Consider the following 23704-nt stretch of genomic DNA (forward strand, 5'->3'; position numbering starts at 1 on the left):
GATGTCATTGAATTTTCAATAGTCACACACACAATAAGGAAAACGCTTAAATTATTCTGAGAAACGCAGCTTCTCAAATGATTTTTGATTCTTTTCAAAGCTGAAAAGGAACGTTCACTGGAACAGAAAAAAAGGAAAGAAGTTAATTTAGGCTATTTTAGTGCCCCTAAATTTGTGGTGCCCAGGTCCGCGGACCCGCCGGACCGTGCGTTAATCAGGCCCTGCTGGTGGTCAGAGAAGTCAGACCGCGACAGAATGTCCGGGTTCAAATCCCGGCTCGGGCATGGAAGTACTTTCTCTCTCCTGTCCTAGTCCTTTCTTTGTGTGAATGTGTTGTTACGCTGTGAATAGGGGGTCCTTAAAGGGGGGAAAAACGGTTCCTTTTGGCATGTGTGTACTGTAAAAGTCAGACTTCACACGAAATTACGGTACAGTTGGAAAAGTGAAGCAGCACACCTCAAATTGCCAGCCTGGCTGGCATACGACGACAACAACTAGAGAAGAGAGGTTCAGGGACGGTTCAAGCTCGGAGACTTGCCTTCGAAAATTTTCAAAATCCTAAAAATGAAGTTTTTAACTATTTTTAACTATGGGGAAGGGGGAAGTGGATAAGGATGCTCCCTAATTTTTCGAAGATGAAAATGATATGTCCTAAATAAGCTCAGTAGTAGACTATCTTTGTTGAAATTTAGGGAAGAAAAGGTGTTCGGGCGACTTTTCCCCAGAAAACTTTTGAGTTTGAGGTTCTAAAAACGCCATCTTAGTAAACATTAGGAAAAAGGTTTGGATTCGATCTCTGGTACTCCCAAAAGTTTTTTTCGAAATTTAAGTCAGAAAAACAGAATAGTAAGTTACCTTGTTGGTGAAAAGGGGAAACGTTCGGAGATCCTCACTCGGAACTTTTTTTGAAATTTAAACCCTAAAAACGTATTTTATATGACTTTTAATTATGTGAAGAGGGACAGTAGGCACTCGCCTGAATTTTTTTTCGAAGTAAAAACCCTAAAAATCCATTTTTTGGCTATTTTTGATGCAGTTCGAGAACGGGAAGGGGTTCCTGGCTCTTTCCCGGAATATTTCCAAAATTAAGTTTTAAAAATGCAACAGCAGGACACCTTTCAGGATAAGGGTTGGGGCTTAGAATCTGTCACAGAAATTATTCGAAATTGAAGTTCCAAAAACGAAATTTTAGACGATAATGTTAAAGGGAGGGAAATCGGGATTCTGTCGTGAATATTTGTAGAGATTGAAGACCCTAAACCAAAGCAGGGCCGTCCCAAGGGGGGGGGGCAATCGCCCCGGGCGCCGCTAGGCGCCCCTCGTTTCGACGGAACACGACGACATTCTCACGAAAACGACAATTTCACGAGGGGTGCCCCTCAACGTATAAAATGCCCCGATTGTATAAAATTAGGGGCGTGTTGCGGCGCTCCCTCATTTCGTGTATCATAGATAAACAATTATTGACACACAAAATAGAGAATCATTGCAATGATTCTCTATTTTTTCCTAGTCCCGAAAATATTCCTCTCTCTAAAAGTCTCCAAGACATTCGTTTCCTTTGTATTGAAGTAGATACAATTTCTGAGAATTTAACTGTTTAGAATCAATCAAAGGGCACTTCTCCTTTGTCTAGTTCCCACCAAATTTGCTTGAATTCTGCTTCTGCGTACAGTGACGTAACCATAAAAAGGTTTTAAGGGAGCTTATTCAAGAAACAAAAAGAATTTTCTTTTTGATCGGATAGGAAAAAAAGTCAAAAGTTGTCCGGTCAAAAATTTGAAACTTTTAGTTTTAAAAACGCAATTTTAGCCTTAAAAACGCGATTATAGGCCATGTTTATTGACGTTACGGTAAGGGAGGGAGCTCAGAGGCTCTTTCCGATCGATTATTTCTTTAAATACTCATTCCTTCCTTCTCCCCCTGCGAGTTTTCGAAATTGAAGTTTCATAAACGCAATTTTTAGACAGACTTTGAAGATTTTATGGATAAGAGGATCTTTAGCATTTCCTAGGAAAATTGTTCAAAATTATGGTTCAAAAAATTGAAGCAATGTTTTACATTCAAGAGCTATTCAACTTAAATTTTTTGTAAGTGTCGTTTAAAAACCACATTGCTTGTGATATTAAAGAAAGGCGACATGAGGACCCTTGCACGAATATTTTCTTTAACTCAAGTCTTAAAATGCATTTTGTAAGGCTATATTTTGTAATATTAGGGCCAGTAGATTTTTGGAAAGTAGAGCTCGAGAAACGCTATTCTGATGAGCGATTTCCGATGTTGTTGAGTATTTGTGGGCTTCTCCCTAAAACTTATAAGTACTTGATGCAAAAGAATAACATCTTTGTTTATAACATACGAGTACATGAAAGCTGGTATTAAGTTGGTACAAGTAAAACCAAAGGGGGGAGGGACTGCCAGGAAACTTTTCGCCCCGGGCGCCGTCAGCTCTTCGGACGGCCCCTGAACCAAAGCTTATGATAATCTTAGAGGATGTTCTGAGACCAGGTACTGTCATTAGAGGGAGGAGGGCTGTAGCCCCACACAGGGATCAAAATGACCAACTGACAAAATATAGGAAATTTTTTTAAAAAATAAAGGACACATTTAAAAAATATATAGGATTTATAGGACACCAAAAAAATGATTAAGTTATACATCATAAAAAAGTTGCCTTTAGTTTCACTGATGAAAAAATACAGAAACAAAAATGTTAGACATAACCTTATTGACTCTTTAGTGTCGGAATATAAAAATTTAACTTTCCCACACACAAAAAGATAAATAAGTAAAAATGATGATAATATTATAGGAAATAACTTTATTTCAAGTTAAATTGAAAATGGTTTAGTAACAAATTACATAGAACTGCTTGGCTTATAAATTTTTTATTACCAGTGTTTATTACTGCTTGCCTTGTCTTGTTTCGTATTCCCCTCATGTATCGTTGCCTGCTCATCTGTTAATGCTTTCCTTAAATCTTTTCAGTTTATCTCAAGAATTTTTTGTTACATCATTCGATTTCTTAGGCTATACATTTTTCCTTCTTATTTCTTCCACATTTTTTTTTCTTTCTGTTCCTTATATTTTAAGTGTGCTGCTTTGCACAACTGGATCATCTTTTAAAATTTATATCAATATTTTCCACAGGGTGTTTTACTGAGTCTTTTATTACTCTGAGAGCAACAATTGTGTCTACACTCACGTTTGGTGGATACTAGTCACAACTCTCTTGACAAGCCTCTCTTCTCAGAAGTTTGGCAATGAGAGAAAGTCAGGAAAGCCTTAACAAGTAATGTGGTCAAATTAGGGTAGCGCAGATTTTCATCCTTCAGGTTAAAGATGAAATTAAAATACTTATTGACGGGGTTATCTGCTACATTCTTTGGAATATCTTCGCCTTTGATGTACATTAGGGTGTATCCAGAAAAAAAAAAAATTGCCTTTTCAAGTCGCACACCCTCTTATTCCTTTGATGTCAAAACAACTGTGCAAATTTTCATACAATTTTAACAACGCCAACCCATGCCGACTTGCGTCTGAAATTGGAAACCAGCACTTACGTACTAAGCTGAATGGAGATTTTTTTTTTTTTTAGAAATTCGAAATTTTATGTTAATAAAACCTTTTTCCTATAGCTCCACATGTACCAACAAAAACATTTATCCAACTTAAAAAATATTAATACAGAAGAGGCTTTTTTCAAAAAATTGATTTTTTCTATTTGTTTTTTAAAAAAATATACATAAACTTATATTAAAAATTAATTTCAAAAAAATATTAGTGAACACATTTTCAAGTGAATAATAATAAAAGAAAAAGTATTTAAAATGAAAAATTTAACTGAAACATGAAAAAAACCATATTTTTGAGTACTTTGTGGGAGACTTAAATATTGCATGAGAGCAAAACCGCCTACTTAATGCTAATTACCTACTTAATTGTTTATATGTTTCCACTTTACAATTTATAAAAATCTACCTTACGTTTTTCAAAAAAAAAAAAAAAAATATATATATATAAAGAAAAATATTAGTTTTTTAAAGAGAATTATAAATTTTAAGCCAAGTGCAGGATACTTTAAATTTCAACTTGAATAAATGTTTATGTGGTACATTCGGGGCAACGTCAACATGAAATTTCAATCCTTTTATTGGATTTAACTCAAGTAAATTTTTCACCAGTTTTCCCTTTAAGAGTTTCTTTTTTAATGAAGCAGGGCATAACTTTCAATGAAAGGTCACATAACTCGTTATGCAAAAAGTATAGAATTCCTATAGGGTAACAAAAATATAGGATTTTTTTTGGAAAATATAGGATTTATAGGAAATATAGGATGGTTTTTGACCTTTTTCGAAAAATATAGGATTTATAGGAAATATAGGACCACTTTGATCTTTGCGCCACAGCCCTTCTCCTGTATTCGCCATTGCGCTCAAGTATTGATGCTATTCTTAAATGATGCTATTTTTAATTTTTCAACTATGCAATGATATATTTTTTAACATAGGGATAATGTGACCCACAGGTTGGAAACCTCTGATTTAGATAATAGATCCAGAATATTAGTAGAAATTTCTTTCTTTTTTCCTTCAATTTTTTTATTCTTGGTATTCGAAGCATTTATAATGTTCCTTCAAACTTTTTGAACAATACACGTTATTCAAAAAAAAAAAAAAAAAGAAAGAAAGAAAAAATTTTAATTTTATTTTCATTAGTTACCCCCCCCCCCTTCCCATAATGCATTACTCAATCGCCCCTCCCAACAGAATCGTCTGGATCCGCCACTGGTTCCAACTACTCCTTAAAAGGGTTCAAAATGCAGAATTTTATGTCTATTTTTCAAAATTTAATCCGGGGGAGTACGCCCTTCGACCCCCTACAATTGGGGATATTCTATACTCCACTTCAAGGGCAGTCCTGTGTTACTCTCTTGATACCATTCTCCCTCTTAAGGTCAATTCAAAAAGGACAGTCAGGTAAATAAACATTAAAAAAACGAAAAAAAAAAGTAAAGTATTTGCTGTATGTATCAGAGGAAAGAGATAAACATAATAAAGGAAAAAAATAAAAAAATAATTGCCTCTTACACCATCACGAGAAACGTTGTTCAAACTACAAAAGGGGCCTCATACCTGAAACCGCTTAGGGTCCTATTAAGTATAAATCTGGCCCTGGATTGGACCCCCTCCGAAATGAAATCCTGGCTACGCCACTGACCGCTGGTTATTAGTTTGGTGGGAGATTCGGTTCAGCGGTTCTCTCCCAACAATTTTTCGAAATCCAAATTTCTGAAACGTAACTGCAGATAATCAATACTGTTACAGGGAGAAGATGTTTGGGGACTCTATTGGGAAAATTTTTGAAATTGAAGCCCTAAAGAAGAAATTCAACACAAACAGGGGTGATATCAAAGAGAAGCTTGTGTGGGGGGCGGGGAGGGGGGAGATCTCCAAAATTACTTCTAAATTTGATGTCCTGAAAATAAAATTTCTTTAATGATGGGGACGATAAATACACAAGTGTAGAGTTTCTTTTATGATGATAGTGAAAATGATGGAGTTCAGGAACTTTTCCTCAAAATAGGGAAGTTGCAACCTATTTAATGTTCATATTTTGGCTATTGGATATTGTTAATTGACTCTCAAAACTAAAAAATTCACCATCGCGGAATTTTAAAACACCCTGATTGACTTTTAATGAATTTTTAACAATCCACGCGCAAAAGTGCGCTCTTCTGAAACGTCATGAGGCTTACGTCACAGGGCACTAATGGGCAGCCTTCCACCGAAGATCCCTTGTTTTCGCTAGGGACATTTTGAGCTCGCTGATATTTTTATTTTTTAGAAATTCAATAATCCTTTTGGAGGCCGGACCACTATGGAGGCCGGATTCGTTAAAGTACAATCTAAATAATCTTTTGCAAGTAACATCAGTGATGATATTCGAATATTTCCGAGAGGATGAGAGGTTTAATGTTCCAGAAACGCAAGGAGTTAAATGCGAGGAGATAAGCCTTTTACGTTTCGTCCTTCGAAGTCGAATGCACGTCCTTCGGTTTCTCCCCTATCGGAAGAGCACATGACGTCACTTCCTATGCCATTTGACGTCACAAGCGCTTTAGCTTTAAAAATTAATTTAAAAAAAAACTACTTATCGCATCGCAAAATTTTTTTTCACCTATGATGTTCATACATGTTACTCTATCATACAAAAATAAAATTGAAAAATCGAAAACTTCCCTATTGTTAAAAAATCAAAGTCTTATAAACGCCCTTCTAAATAGGTTGCCTTTAGCGGAGTAAAATGAAGAGATAAAACTTAGGACATCATGCACTCAATGAAGAGATAAAACTTAGGACATCATGCACTCTCTTTCTTAGCCACGTCCTCATCTTCTTTGGTTTTAAATACTGATATATAGTGGAAAACTCCTGTTCCCAAAACCATTTGACTGCTTTAGTTTTTCCTAAATGAAAATTTCAATTTATAGCCTAGCTTTTTTTATTTGTTTCAAGTAAAAGCCGTCTGAGGCGCCGAATAAAAATATTTCAATAATTCGCACTGATGTGTTACTTCGAAATCACAATTGAAATACTTATATGTTTCATTTATTTTTTCAGACACTAAAAATTAAAAAAAATTATAAATAAGCTACCTGACCTTATTTTACAGTAAGTTTTGTTTCTACATAGTTCACTAGTTTAATAGTATAAAAAAGTTGTTAATTGTTCTTGAAACCTAATTTAAGTAGTTGACAAATTCAAAAAGAAAAACGTCGCTCTGTACTATTATTTTTTTCCTGTGATTTGATAACCTAGAAAAAAAAGAGGTTATTATAGCCCAGTAAAACCAAGTCCGATGTTCTCATGATATCGGGTGGAGGATATGAGCCTGTGCTGCATAGTATACGCTGCACCATATGTGCACGAACTGTGCACCAGGAGTGACAAAAAAATAAAGATAAAATTAAAAAAGAAAAAAATCTTAGTCACCTTGAATGTTGATTGATTTTTCTCCATCAAAGAATTTTCAATTCATCATAATTTGAGAATACTTCTTGACGATTTTTTTTTTTTGTCTAACTTTGCTTGAAGTAATCCTTTAGAGTTAGTCTTATTAGGGACTCATGTTCCAAACGAGGTCAAAATGCCTTTCTTTGTAGAACTGCAGAAAAAAATTGTAACTGAAATTTTAACTTTATTTTATTTTTTTCTTATTTTTATGAGTCAACTGATGAATATTGAAAAGCTGGAGCCAATTTAATCATAAATGAACAGGACATTAGGTTATGAACCTTAGAGTGGCCTTATTTGGTGCACTTAATCGAGATGGACTAGGGTGGCATGATAAAATTCCAATTCTTCAAAGGGAAGCTTTCTGGCGAGTTGGAAAAGTTTGGGAACCCCAGTTGTAAATGATAGCACCCCAAAATATCAGAGGATAAGTGTGCTGTGTCTCTGAAAACAAAGGGGGGATAAGGGATTTCACACAGTCACCTCAATCAGGGCCCGATTAAAATATCGAGGGGCCCTAGGTCAAATACTTTTTGGGGTCCCCTGTATTCAAACTTTATAAATTTAGCCGACAGCTGAATCAATTTTAGCAATAGACTAAAGTAATTTCAGCCATTTGGGGGCCCTAGGCCAGGACCTAGTTGGCCTATTCAGTAATCAGGCCCTGACCTCAATTTTGGAGTAGTGCCACATTCTATAGGAATGGACTGCTACCGAATAGATCCAGATTGTCTTTAGCAAAGAACCCAGATTTAATTTGGGTAATGATGACTACCGGGAAGGCTTATGGAAAACCTGTTGCGAACATCCTAACAGTGCCTTTCTTTTCCAGCTGCACATCCCACCCACAGCTAACGTGATGTTTTGTGGAGCCATCATATACAAAGAAACATGGTCATCTCTAATATTCATCCACACCACCATGACAGCCTTATGGGAAGCTTCATACACATGTGTTGGCACTCATAGCGGGGCTCCCTGGAGTCATTTTTAACAGAACAATCTCAGTTACACCAAGGGTGTCAGGAGACTTTTTCTTCCACATTATCATTTTGCTGGTCCGTTCAATTCCCTGATTTTTCACAGATTGAACATATCTGGGAGGACTTTGGGTGCAAATTTGGACGGCCATTCAGTTTGATCAAATTATTGGTGTATTTACAGTAAATGTAGACCGAGATGACGTAGGACTTTGTACAATGATTTTAACGCTCAATCTTCACCAGCCTCCTCATGCATTCATGATGCAGGAGCCCTAACAGGGTTCTAAAACCTCCATTCAATTGTGATTTTTTTTCTGTAATAAATAATCATTTTGCAATTACTCTCAATGTTGTCCTCTCACATACGTGAAATTTCTTTTCATTCTCAACAGCTCTTTCTTAGTAGGTCGATTTTTTTTAATGAAGTGTATTTATGTGATTATAAGTGACCTCTCTCCATGAAAAACTTCTCAATACGCCACTACCAAGATAGTAAGTTATTGTAATATATTTCAACAAAATATGTACATACATACTTATGCTCATTTTATTTGAAAAGCACAAACACACACCTATGGTCAGGGTTTGAAAATATCATAATATTTTCAAAAATATCTGATATTTTGATATATAACCGATATTTTCAATCAGCACAAACTAATGTTTTCAAAATAGTAAATGCATCCTCAAATCACTTTTTAATTATGATTATAATTTGTAGACTTAAAATTAATATATCTTTCATTACTCATATCTAATATTTCATTTTACATTTTGCCAATTTTAATAGAGTTAATTTAGCATTAGTTGTTTTACACCTTTTTCTTCTGTTAGCTACTTTTACGGTTATATGATTCAGAAATTAACAATATGCAATAGTCAGGAGCACAGACATAAGACATTTTCCTTTTTTCCAACCAATGTTTAATATTTAATTAGGTGCTTTTAATATGAATTAAAATTGTTACATCACTATTAATTTTATGAATCTATATAAATAAAACAGAGAATATATTTATATGTGTGTGTGTGTATGTATTTTCCCCATACAAATCCACAGTTTACGTCGGATCTCGACCGAATTTGGCAGTGAGGTATTTCGGCACCCAAGAAGGAACATAGGGGGGTCTTCAAATGCCAAAAAAGAAGTGAACCATTTAAATTTTAGTTTTAGAACCCAAAAATGGCATTAAATGGCTCTTTCTACCAGAAATAGTTATCCAATCAATTTGATTTTGGCGGCCATTCGAAAGCGCGCGAAAAACACCCATAGAGAATTCATTCATTTCCTTCTAATTTCAAAAAAAAAAAGAGGCTGTAAAATCACCAGGAAAAAATTAAACAGCACTGCTAAGCCTAATGGAACAGAAATTTTAAATCGGAAAATTATCGTTGGCGCGATTTTATTTTAAATTAGCGTTTAGAAGGTTGCCACTTTTTTTTCTCAGCTGTGATTAAATAAAATTTTGTTTTTGTTTTGAGGTAAAAATTTCCCTATTTGATTATTATTTGGAGATTTATCTTCTTTTTCTTTTAGGATTTTAGTTGTATTTATCGGCGGTTGTGTTTAATTTATTCAGGTACTTTTGATTTGCCGTTTTCTTTCTTTGAGAATGATTATGTTGACAGGAAATTTTGTAGTATTTTTTTTCTTTAATTGAAGCCTGATTGTTGAACAATTGTCACTTGACAAAACTTTTATTTTCAAGGTAGACCATGCAAAGCCAGGCAATCAGCTAGTATGAAATAAAAAAAAGAATATATTATTTTGTTATATTAATGATGTATTAATACATTCTAAAAATATAGTACATAACGTTTTGGTTATTTTTAATAATAAATGAGCTATATTACTACGATTAATATAATTTTTATATTGAAAATACCGTAGTTGGAAAAATAAATATCAAAAATGTCAAAATATCAGGATATTTTCAAAACAAATTCGGGTATACATCATAATATATATTGAATGATATATATCGGCGAACCCTGTCTATGGTATATAAGGTTTACAACATTCTTTTGAAAATCCAAAATAGAATGAAATTACTAATCTTATCCATTTTCTAATCATCATTTAAAAGCTTGAATGAACTGTTAACTCTTTGAGGAAGGCATCCGTTGATGCAACTATTTTTTTATTTATGTTTTTTTCTTCTTCAGCTAATTGAAAAAGTGGTTTCAAAACCACCTAATGAAATAAAAATATGAATGGATGAAAAAAAAAAAATAGGGAGAGAAGAGAGAAGAAAGAAGAGCCTCAAACGAAGCAACTGTGCCTCAAGGGCCGTTAGAAAAACTTCATATTTTCATATTACATATTATAAAAGGCGCATTGCCATTATTTTATCATTATCATATTTTTTTTTACAATGAATTGGTAAAACCAGCTATCTTTGGTTCAAATATGGAATTTTCTTTTCTTTCTGTAATGCAGCTGTGTTAGAGGCTTTAGCCTGGTACGAACCACGGATATGGCATCCAGTCTTAGTCTTTCATATGTCACCATTAAGGCGCAGATCTGAATGGCTCAGGAAATTTTGATGTTTCCACTAGATAAAGACACCTAAGCTCTCTTTGCTGCGAAACTGCATTAGGGATTCAACTTTGTCAAGGGCATTCAAAGCCAAACAAATACGTAAGGAATATTTTACATGCTGAGTAATGGAATGTATAATGAATTAAAGTATCTACGCATTTTTACTTTGATAACATTTTTGAAAAATGCAAAGGATTGATTTTTATAAAAAAAATTTATAACGTCATGAATGATTTAAACATTATTGGCGATCTTCTTCTGATGTTTTTGATTTGATGCTTCATTTTAAGTGATCAGGAGGGAGCATTAAATCCACCTGTCTCACCACCAAACATGAGTTCTGTTCATTCCACCAATTCAAAACAATTTCTGTACAAATCAATATTTTCAGAGTAAAAATATAATTGTAATGAACTATGGAGGGAAGGACTACAATGAGCTCTATTATGATTTTTTGTGACAATATTTAATTCTGAACCTGGTTAGTTTACAAGCAGTATGCAAGTGCCGTAGACTGTAAAATTTCATAATTTGGCGTCAAATGTCAAATTTTGGTCATTAAGGTAGTCTTCCTCCTGTTTGCCATAATACAGCAGCATCAAATTAGATACATTTTCAAGAATATGTAAGTATAAAGTTAACCAACTTTTGGAAACAAGCATAAAAAACTTATACAGGCATATATAGCCTCAGTTTGCATATTTTTTACTCCTAAATCATCTATCTGATGTTCCAAAGTTTAAAGATTGTCAAAACCCCTTAGAACAACTGTGGTTAAAAATCCAATCAATCTTTCAAAATTTATATAACAATAATAACATTTCTGATTCTTTCATTTTAAATTGGTATAACTTACATTCTAAAAGGATTTTTTGTAACCATCCTGTATTCTCGAGAGCATTTCATATTTTATAACACTGGTAACACCTTTTTTTTTAACTTCTTTTAATGTGATCTTAGTAAAAACCCACTCTATTGCAAGAAATAGCAAATAGTTTTAACTTGAAGATATTAAGATTAAAAAAAAATGATAACAATAATATAGTAAAAATAATGTAGTATAATAAGTGTAAAAAAAAAAGAATATTTACCTCACATTCACCTTTTTTAAATTCTTTGCTTGTAACACAGTATATAGCGAAAAACTTCACCTAGTAATTTAGAGTTAAATGAACATGTGTTTTTTATATTTTTTTTATTTTTGTTACGTTTAATGCCACCTTCACAATCTAATTCCTCAGCATAAAAGCAGCAAATAATAATCAGAAAATTGATTTCAGTGAAGCAAATGCAAATATGTTTTACTTGAAAAACGGAACAATATCGAAGAAAATATTTTTCCTTCAATTAAGACTGATTCACTACTTTTCACTTGGGACCGCAGAATCACATTTGAGTAGAGTAAGATTTAAAAGTAATGATTTCAAATAAATTATTTTCAATTACATGCATTAATATGGCTGAAATTGCAATTTCATAAACTGATCACAGTAAAATATTCAAGTAATTTTCAACTTCATTCTTTGCTTCATAAAATTTTGATACAGCGAAAAGTAATTTCATTTCATCAACTTCACAAGTTTAATTTATTCATTTATTTTATGTATTTTACCTTCAAACACAAATTCTTTCTAGGCATTTATTATGTTATATTAGGCCATGTTTAAATATCGGGAGGATAAACATCCCTAAAAAATCTAGTTTGTTACTTAGAGTGAAGACTTTCAATGTTATCTTGAGCTAAAAATCAGACGTTTAGTATCCAACAATGTAAAGCACAAATTTTCAAAAAAAAAACAAAAAAAAAGACACAAACATTGTATGTAACGTTTATAAAGAACAAAAACAGTCGAGCCCTAATAAGTGCCTTAGAGTAAGCAAAAAATATTTTGAATTGCATCCTTAGTTTGTTGCAAACCAATGCTGAAAAGACATTTACAGAGACTGATTTTCTAAATATCGACAGTTATACTGTTGATCTAATACCATAAAATCCCGAAAGTAACCCCCCTATCGATTATAGCCCCCCCCCTTTTTTTGTGGAAAGTGAAATTACTTTAAAATCCTGAATATAGTCCCCCTCCCCCCTTCACCTGAAAATTTTCCGATCATCTTCATTTGCCACTCCTTCCAAAAAAAGAAGGATAACATTTTCTGCTTTACTTGGAAAGCATTTACAAAGGTTTAGTTTCCCCTCCATGTGCAGTTTTGCTTTTCGAAAAAAAAAAAAGAAAAGAAAATTAATTTGAATTTTGTCATCTTGAATTCAAATTATGTATTTCGCAATCACGAGTGTGTGTGTATATGCAAGCGTGTGTGTGGGGGGGTATGTGTGTGTGCAGGCATGAGTGTGTGGGTAGTTGTGTGTATGTGTCTGTAGGCATATGTGTTTGTGTCTGTGTGCAGGCATGAGTGTGTAGGTAGTTGTGTGTATGTGAGTGTAGGTGTATGTATGTGTTTGTAGGTGTATATATGTATATGTGTGTAGGTGCGTGTATGTATGTGTGTAAGTGTAGGATATTGACGAAACCTGGAGACGGTTTTCGCTAGAGGTGCAGCATCGTGAGGACCCGGTCGACGGTGATGCTGTGGAGAGTGGCGGTGGGAAAAATGATAGGAACATCAAACACAGTCAAATAAAAGCAATAAGCAATCATGATTGCTCAAAAAAAAAAAGAAAGAAAGAAAGAAAGAAAACACAATGATTTAAACAAAAAAGAAAAAAAAAAGTCTCCAAGGTTTATTCCTTCCAAAATGTCTAGACTCCTACTGATGAAAGGGCGGCTTTTTTTTTTGAGCAATCACGATTGCTTATTGTTCTCACTTGACTGTTTTGATGTCCTTTGATTTTATTTTCCCACCGCCACCCTCTGCAGCATCACCGTCATCCGGGTCCTCACGATGCTGCTCCTCTAGCGAAAGCCATCTCCAGGTTGCATCCATGTCCTACACACACGCGCATATATACACAACTACACACGCACGCACACAAACACATACACACACACATACACACAACTACCCACACAGACACAAAGACATATGCCTACACACACATACACATACCCCCCTCCCCACACACACACACAATCATACACACAACTACCCACACACTTATGCCATCACACAGACACACACACACACAAACACATACACACAACTACCCACACAGACACAAACACATATGCCAGCACACAGACATAAACACACATGCCTACACATACATACACATACCCCCTACACACAAACACACATACCTCCCACACACAAACACACACGCCTACATACACACACTGGTGATTGTGAAAAACGTAACGTGAATTTAAGGTGTCAAAATTCAAATTAATTTTTCTTTTTTCTTTTGTTCATAAGTATTACAAAAGAAATTTATATGATTGTACTGCTTTTTATTCATTGGAAGGAGCATTTTTGTTCTCATTTGTGAAATTGAATAATCTTCAACACGGCGCCATTTTGAAAACGTGAAGCCATTTTGGAAACATGTTGCTTAAAAAGTAGCGCAAAACTTAAAAATAACTTTTTTTAAAGGAGAAATAATGTAATTGAAAGAGTTTAGGATCATCAGAAATGTAAATTTTACTAAATCGAGTAAGAGATTTGTCTGTATTTGCGTTCACGAACTTTGTAAAGCTCAGTTTTCAAAATTACGATCTTCGTAACGAATTTGCGGCCGTGATTGCGATTTTTCCTTCTATTCTGAAACAAGAACATTAAGATTTTGCTTCTTTTACTGTAACTTTATTACATTTAGTACATAATGAATTTTCAACCGATAAATTATAGGGGTTTTGCCAACTCAAGGTGCAAAATCCTTCTTTTCGAAAAAAAATGGCGCCCTCATACAATTGATTACTACTAGAAAAGGTTTTTATTAATTAATTTCTCTCTCTTCATTAATATTAACCCTTATTTACTTATTTCTTTTCTGTACTCTAAAATTAATACTACTAAAAACAATTATTTTGGCAAATTTTTCAGAAAAATCTCGATTATAACCCGCCCCTTCTAAAATCAACAAGTTTTGTTTTGAAAATAGGGGTGGTTACTTTCGAGATTTTATGGTAGATATTTTAATAAACATCGATAAACTGATGCCAAATTCGACAGCTTACTATGTTGAGGATAAAAATTTAGTGACCAGAAGCTTGGTAATTGACTGCCAGTGATCTTCAATTTATGCAGAGCCTGATTGCTGCAGGGGCATGCGGGGTACAGGACCCTCCTCTTAGATTTCAGAGGGGTCCAAAATCTCCTTAGTTTGTCATGCTAATTAAAAATTAATAATGGTTTCACTCAGAATCTAGAGTACAATGACATTGCCCTGGGTGTTATTCCTTTCTCTTCATTAATATTTTTTCAAATGCAAGGATAAGACAATTTTTGCAAATGCAAAGAAAAAAACAAGGAAAAAATCTCTTATTTGTTGATAAAAATTCCCCTTAAAAATTTAATCTCTTTGCAAACACCACTCCAAGTTTAGTCTGTATTATTATTAAAAGTTATATCATAGATAACTTTGATATTTACAGTTTACTGCAACGGGCAAAGTTTAGCCACACATATTATATAATTATTATTGTATCTCTTCTACTTCTGAAATGTATGTACTGTATTGTGAGGTGAGTAGGTGCCATGCCACCAAATTTAACATGGTTGTGTTTGTCTCGCAAGTATCGAAATATTTTAAAGCTTCATTGTATAGAATAAGTGGGAATTGGGGGGGGGGGGGGGGCATAAAATGAATTTCTTGCCCAGTGTCTTCAGAAATCTTAGTCGGGTCATAGGGGGGCCCTGAAATTGAAATGTGCCCTATGCCCAATGTCATAATGATCGTGCTCTGAATTTATGACATTACTTCTGTCTGCAATGAAAATTGGAATGCAACCAAAAGGAAGGTGTACAGCTAGAACGCACTCAGAGTATGCATACAAACTTTCAACCTTCTGTGGCAGAACTATGCGAGATACATACGTACATATCTGTGCAAGCGCACATACAAGTGTTAAGGGAAATCTCATGACAACCAACTGATATTTAAACCAGTGTGAGACTAATAACATAATAAAAGAAACACTTTTATATTAAATTTCATAAAATTTCAATTTTGGAGTTTTACATCATATGAAATATTAAACAATTATCAGCAAGTTACTGCCTCTAAGTCAAGGGTAAGGCAGAACTACATGCAACATAACAGACAGCCTGGTTATCACATCTGCCTCCAGCTCGGTTATACACTAATCCAGACTGATGAGTTAGAATGAAACTGCAGTCTCTGGGTGTGATAACCAGGCTGTCTGGTATATTTCATGTATTAAACATTGTTCAACAACAAACAAATTAAATCAGTCATTGTAACCAAGTTTATTAGTGGTGAATTATAGTTCAGGATACAAATATTATAGTTAAAATATTTGGTATTTAGTAAAATATTCATTAAATTTTAACCGAACAATCGGTATCCCCCAAAATATGGTATTCAATGCATCCCTACAAATGAATAAATAAAATTACTTTTCATTGCAAAAATTTAATGCTGATAAAAACCAAAACAAATTATAAGCAGGATCTTATAAAACTTGAAACATTTTAGGAGCCAGGAAAAAATTATAGGTGTCTGACAAATTATTTCCCACAGTTTATATACATATTCCTTCTTATTCCAAAATAAATAGTCGCCAAGGTATATTGTTAACTGCTCAGTCCATCTGGGGTTCAGGATTTATTGGACCCTGATCATACATTGTCAGAGGAATACTGGAAATAGGCAACTACAATTTAGCTTTTCTCATACTTTCCAGGAAAACTTGATAAGTGTATGTTTTTTCACAATTTTTGGGGATATGAACACTTGATATGAATGTAATTCAACTACTATTTCTAAATTATTAAAATTCTAAATAATTTATTAGAAGTGACTATATTGACTATTATTACTACTTAGTAAAATTGACTAGGACCAGTCTAGCTGGGCTCAGAGCCTGTTGCTGGTCGTCACTTTTGTATTTGTATTTTAGGTCTTCCTTCAAACAAAAATTTCCAACTAAAATGAACCATTCTTATTTTTTTTAATTTGTGGTAACCTATTTGCAGTACTCAGTCCACAATATACGTTTGAAAGTTGTAAACCATAATGAATTATGTTTTTGATAGTTTTCAATAACAATAACAAAAGTATCATTCTTGGAAGGATTGTAGAATTTTACTCTTTAAATTTTGCAGGACGACAAACATAGCACAAAGGAAAATTTAATGTGATTATGAGATAAAACAGAAAAAATATTTACAATTCAATATCAAATCAATGATACTTTGCTTCAATAATACTTGAAGCTTCTTCGATTTTCTTATTTTTTTTCCACAGAAAATATTAAATTTGTGTAAAATTAAAATTTTATCTACACTCTTCGTTGGATGCTCCAGGAATAAATGGTGGGTTGTCATAAGTCTTTGATAGATCTGCTCCACTGAAGTCAAAACCGGGATGCTAAAACAGAAAAGCAAAAGAAATATGAAAGGAAAAATTACATATAGGACACTTTGCACTGATTTAAAAAAAAAAAAAAAAAAAGGGAACAAACTTTAATAATCCATTTTGATATTCAGTCAGTGCCGGATTTGGAAATGTGGAAGCCCCGGGGCAACGAAGGAGTGGAGGCCCTTAATCAAGGTTCAAAAAGATCATCATATTTTCGAAAATATCCGATACTTTGATACATATCCGAATATTTTGATATATATATGTATATATCCGATATTTTCGAATTTTTTGACCCGTGAAAGTTAGGATATTTTGTAAAAATTTTATTGTGGGGGCCCCTTTGTTGTGGAGGCCCAGGGGCAGTAGCCCCGCCTGCCCTCCCCTAAATCCGGCCCTGTGTACAATAGATTCCAGATCAACTGACCTAAGTTTAACCAGAAACCTCCCATAAATGATGTGAGGTTTTGAGGGAGAGGAAGGTTCATGAAATTGTGAGTTTGTGAGGGGGAGGAAGTAACAAAAAGTGATATCACATGTAAAATATGACATGGGGAGAGAGTAAGGTGAATTTGGTGACAAAGAAGGGGAAGGAGGTTAAAAAACTGTGACATCATTTATGGCCAGCATCTAATAAGGAATATGTGTACCAAAAGAGAAATTCATGACTAGTGCAATATACTTGTCTTGGATTGCTAGGAAAATACTTTTTTTTCAATTAAAAAAAAAAAAAACACAGTAGAGAACCAGTTATCTGGAATTTTCTATTTGAGATCATCACTGTCCCAGATATCTGAATTTCCAATGCTATTTAACTATTTAATGCAATTTTAAAAACTGCATTCATCAATCATACAACTTTTTTATTATCTGCTTTAACTGATATAAATTCCTCTTAACCGTATTACCCTCATTTGAGCCAGTTAATCTGGATTCTATTGTATTACAACTACAAAACTCTAAAATATTCATATCTATTTCAGTTTTGTTGTTGCAGGAAATCTTCAGGCAGTGTAAAACTCGGGAGGTGGGGGGGGGGGGATGTTTTAGAAATGGAAACATAGTTTCTGAACATCTATATTTTCATAGAAAACATCCAAGAGTTGAATGAATATTTAAACATGTATACAATATGGAATCCATTCTTGTACTTAACTTTTTACTGAAATGCATATAAAACTTTTACTATTAAAATAATAAACCTTTCTGTTTCATGACTGGTAGCTTTCTGTGCTTAAAACACCAAAAATCATTCAAATTATTCAAATCATCATTTAATCATTAATTTGGGGCAAGGTGATTTTTGTAACTAGTTAAATCAAAACACTATTTAATATTAAATGCCCCCCCCCCTTCCTTTCTTTTTAAAAAAAAAATTACATTTAGAGGTAGCATGACAAGAGCTTTTGAATGAATATTTTTTTTTTTTTAAACTGATTATTTTTAACTGTGCGATAGCCCAAAATGCATGCTCTACAATCTGGAGAGGGACATGGACTTAACCCAACTTTCTGACTGCCCTGCACTTGTCTTCTCAACTCGACTTGTTGCTTTCCTTATTTTTCATTTTTATTAATAAGTTTGTGTTATTACTTTCTTAATTGTAGCCTGCCATTGGAAATAAAAATTTTAAAAACATATTTTTTTAATCTTACTGTTTGAATGTGAATGTATCTTATTGTTATTTGAGAAACTTAAATTTAATTTTTAAATCTGACATTTAAATTTTTAAAGATACTTAGAAATTAGAAATAGTGGACTCCCGCTACAACGCGATCCGACTAACGCGAAAGGGCTATAACGCGATTTTTTCACGAGTAACGAATTTAACGAGGAGTCTTGGAACGCATCCCTCGCGTAAGTCAGGACTCGACTATACAGAGAAACAATTAGTCTAGCATAAGGTTAGCTATATCAAAAAAAAAAAAAAAAAATCCAAAAGATTGGATTTTTGTGACAGTTACATTTTTGAAAATAAACTTTGTAAAGAGTCAGCTTTGGAATAAAAAGTTTTAAAAAGGAGATTGGTTTTGAAGTAACAAAATTTTTGAAACAGTTTTTGAACACAAAAAAGGTATCAAATAATAACTTGATAAAACAAACTTCAATGAATTTTTGATTGTAAAAATAAAAGGGTTTTCTTTAAATAAACTTAGCAGCAAAACATTTCAAGCAAAAGGATTAAAAAGTAAGCAGTTAAACTAAGCCATTTACCTCTATTTGAAATTTCTCTAAATCTAGTTTTTTTAACATTTCATGCTGAACATATGGATTAGCAGCAAAACCACCATCTTTTAGTAAACTAACCCACAAATTTTCGTGGGTAAATTTTTCAGCTTTAGTCAAGAGAATAAGAATTTTCTTTCGCTCCTCTGAAAAAAAAGGACAAAAATCCAATAAACAAACGTTAAAAGTACAGCTGCATTTTAGTTAAATGTATACATGTGACAAACATCCCACAATTAGATGAAACACTGATTGAACACTAAAATCAGAATTAAAGCAGGGAAAATTGCAAAACTAACTCATTCTTATAAAGTCACTAACTCTTAATCAGTCAATACTGGGATTGACCAGAGCAGAAGTTAAAATAGTTTTGACTGTCCAAAAGTGGTTATAACCACAGCTGTGGAGTTGGGAGTCAAAAGTCTAAAAATTTCAAGAGCCAGAGCTGCAGTCGGTCATTTTCCCATCAAGTCCGCAACTCTGCCGGTGCTTGCGGAGTCAGAGTTAAAGTCCTTGACCCTGGTTCATAAATAGTAACACAGGAAGTTGTCGGCCATGTTGGGGCCAAACACTGATTGCCTTCTATATTTGCAATGATAAAATAGTGTTTTCTTACTAACTCTTGATTAATAAATATTCCTAGATTTTTGAAAATAACACATATCTGACAGTACATTACAGTTTTTTTTTTAAATTTTTACTTGCCCTACTCATGCACTTAACGACACAACAGCTAAAATTTAGAAATAAAGAAATAAATATAAGCTAGAATAGCGAGCACGCAAATGTTAAAAGAAAGGTAAGGACTCAGCTTTTGGCCTCAAGAAGGCAAATGATAACACAGTTGATCGGTCACATCCAATAAGAATTGGAAGCGGCACTAGACAATAGAGGAAAACGATGTTGCTACTTCTGCTCCATTCAGAGTTTTAGTCAGAGTCAGACTCATTTTGGAATAAAGGAGTTGAAGTCAAAAGTACTAAAATGTCGTAAGGGTCCTTTTCCATCCGACTGCAGTGCTGATTATAATCATTCAAAAGTAGTCAAAATATGCTTTGATCAAATTAATCATTATCAAAAAAAAAAAAAAAAAACAATAAACTATGAAATCCAAGTTAAATTTTAAGGATAATATAGTCTCATTTTATTTATTATTATTATTTTTAAATTTAAGTAAAATAAATAATTTTTTTGAAACTGTTGTATGCACAACCAGTTAATAAACACAAAACTGACCAAATTTTTTTTAATAATATTTTAAAATAACATTTTAAACGCATAGGAAACTATTATTTTTAGCCTTTCTTCACTGTCAGAGAGTTATATTTCTGCAACAATGTCAAAAATAATACCTAATGTCCAAGTGCTTTCATCAGGCATAACAGTTTTAAACAATGTGCCCTGTAAATAAAAAATAAAAAACACATTATTTGCATTGAAATGTAGTAACAAGCCAAATTTAATGAGATATAAGTTTAAAATATATTTTTTTAAAGAATTGAGAATAGAAAACTTAATTGTTTAAAAAGAAAAAAAAAATACAAAGCCAGGGAGAAGGTTCTTTGCTTAAGAAAATTTACTTTGGACAATAAAATACAGTATAACTTTGATTTAATGATTTCCTAACTGGAACGGATTTAACTGCATAAAATGTATTTGCTCCTCGATTTAACATTATTCTTGATTTAACTATCACTTTTTCCAGTCCCTTGGCAATTGTTAAATCAGAGTTATAGTGTAATAAGACATTCAACTAAATTAAACAAATAAGAGAGGCACATACATAAATAAATAATTTGGGAGAGATTAGGGGTAATACCTATTTTTTAATGTAACTAGGTGTTTATTTAGAAAGGTAAGTTTGTTCTTTCCTATAAAATATAAAGGTTTCAGAAAAAACTGAAAACATGATTAATGTACTAAAAAGCATTTTTTTCATTACAAATTTATACATGAATAAGTAAAGTTAGAATTAAGTCAAAAGACATATTTTGCAACCAAATGTTAGATTTTAATGATCTGACTTTTAAACCAAGATGCAAATGTGATGACTTTAACTTTTGGACTGCATCATGAAACTGTATTTCTCAACTTATCCTGATCATGCCCTGTGATTGACATGGGAAAAAAAGAAAGATAAGTTTTTCTGTCCTTCCAATTCTGACACTTATTAAGTGCATGTGCCTAAGGGAGCATGACGCCACCTTAAGTAACCAAATGTAGCATAAAACTGTATTTGGGGAACTTACAACTCAAAAATTTGCTCCACACCCCCTATTTCAATCCTAAACTTGCATTTTGACCTCATTTTTTGATTATGACCCCTGAACAAATCCAGAAGCTAGATCTGTCCTTGCATGTGCAAATTACCTCCAACCAATGGAACTTTTTACGAACTTCAAACATGAGAAGTGACGTTTCAAAACTTGATTAATTTTGACGTGCAAATCTGAGAGTTAAAAGTTGTCAGCTTAATTCAGACTTTTAAAGACTGTTGACTAAATAGCAACTTAGGGATTCAAAGAAGGAGCATGTTTAGCCCATTTTATCTATCAGTTGTTTCTTTTTTAAGTGTAACATGTTGTTTACAAAATAAACAATCATTACATTTACCTTCATTTACTAATATTATCCTTCACTACTTACTATCTAATGATACAGCAATTAGTTCATTATTACTCTTAATTATTTTTTAAATATTTTTTCACAGTAAAAATATTTTTCTCTTTTTCAATTAATAGCATTATAATAATGCAAATTATACTTAACAGCTATTTTAATTGAATTTAATTACCTTTACATTAAAAAAATGCCTAAGAATTGTAGCACAAAAGTGTAAATACCTTTTTTTTTTTGGCAGATTTATTAGATTATGATTAAAATACAATCATCTTATTTCTGCCAAACGATTAATTTTGAAGACTTTCTTTTTAAATAGATAATGTAATCAAATCACATGATAATTCTACTGTCGTAAAAAATGTATTACTTACATATTGTACTCAAACATGTGGAAAATTAGTAGATTATCATTTCAGCAATTTTTATTCTGACTTTTTTTTTTACAAAAAAGTGGGTAAAACCTGGTACCCGGACCGAGAGGTCTAAGGCCCTAGATTAGTATGCCCAGAAGACGGGGATTCCGGGTACACGAAAAGTTTATTATGAGAAGAATTTTCCATTCATCTGTGAAATGGACAACAAATGTCAAACACAACAATTTAAAATGATTGTATTAGCTCTTGTTCCTGTGAGCAAATGCGGGTATCAAGTACCTTGGTACCCCTGGAGACCCCCGTGCGTATGTCTGTATGTATGTAAAAATGTATAACCTAACGCTCAATTAAAGATGGGGGGAAAATAACCTTTAATATCTCCTCGTTCCGAACATTGCACTCTATGCAATTCGGTCGAATGCTAATTTTGCAGAGTTTCCCTGGTGTTTCTGGAGGCACGTTAATTTCAATGAATACTTCATTGACTGTTTGCCACCACCGTCCCCAAGGAGTATCTGCAGCAACAATACCACTTCGTTCATCAAAGTGAGACAAGGACATTTTCTGTACTTAATGAGACGAAACGCAATAATATGAGCTCACAAAAAGAAGTAGTTCGTACAAAATTCCTACACGGAATAAGCAAATAGCAAATCAAACACAACTAAAATGATAGTTGAAGATAAGGGATCACAATTTTAGAGAGCTATAAATCATACTACTCCTTCACAAAATATAGCTTTATATCAAAATGAATTAAACAAGCTCTGAGCCTTTCGGAGCAAAACAATATCATTGCGAAGTTCAGCAACTATTCTTTATTCTATCGAATTATATTTTAAATTTCAAAAAACACCGCATCGTATAAACAATAACAATGGAATCATTGCCAAAGCCAAATGCAAAAAAATTGTTATAAATTTAAGTGTTGCCATTTAAAAAAATCTTGTTTTTCACTATAATGCTAAAAGCTCCATGGTGATTTCTTCTGCTTATCCAAGAGTCCCTACATAACTCTACCATGCTCCTGTTTTAAGGCATAAAGGATGTTGAAAATTTTTGAATCAACTGACGTACCTAAACTGCGAGTATGAAAAGAGAAACCAGAAATAAACAAACAGATTGCCAGAAAGCTTGCCATTATGATACTTCTGAAAAATTTTGTATTAACATCGACTGAAGAACCTAAACAGCATTCACGAAGAAGATAGAACAGAAGTAAACATAATAAATGAAATAAAAAAGTTTTAAAGTACCATGTTTTCGAAATGAACTAAAAATTTTAATTGTTCCAAGGTTCATGTTGACTTAAGCCCTATACAATTTCTCAGGAAAAGTTATGATTATGAGTTTTTAATAGCTATCAAAATACTTGTGAGCTTTGAAAGGAAAAATATGGGGCGCAAGCATCAGACGATTGATACATTCATAGTTAAACAAAT

General features: G+C 33.1%; 1 protein-coding gene across 1 annotated transcript; it reads right to left on the minus strand.

Moving 5' to 3' along the window:
• Positions 1-15941: 15941 nt before the first annotated feature.
• Positions 15942-23127, minus strand: LOC129229884 (nudC domain-containing protein 2-like). The gene is made up of 4 exons (XM_054864263.1): positions 22632-23127; positions 20619-20667; positions 19255-19412; positions 15942-17049 (listed from the first exon to the last, which is right to left on the minus strand). The coding sequence occupies exons 1-4, from the start codon at positions 22821-22823 to the stop codon at positions 16957-16959; spliced, it is 492 nt and encodes a 163-aa protein (XP_054720238.1). The 5' UTR covers positions 22824-23127; the 3' UTR covers positions 15942-16956.
• Positions 23128-23704: the final 577 nt, after the last annotated feature.

The sequence above is a fragment of the Uloborus diversus genome, chromosome 9, assembly GCF_026930045.1.
Source record: "Uloborus diversus isolate 005 chromosome 9, Udiv.v.3.1, whole genome shotgun sequence".
Classification (NCBI taxonomy): Eukaryota; Metazoa; Arthropoda; class Arachnida; order Araneae; family Uloboridae; genus Uloborus; species Uloborus diversus.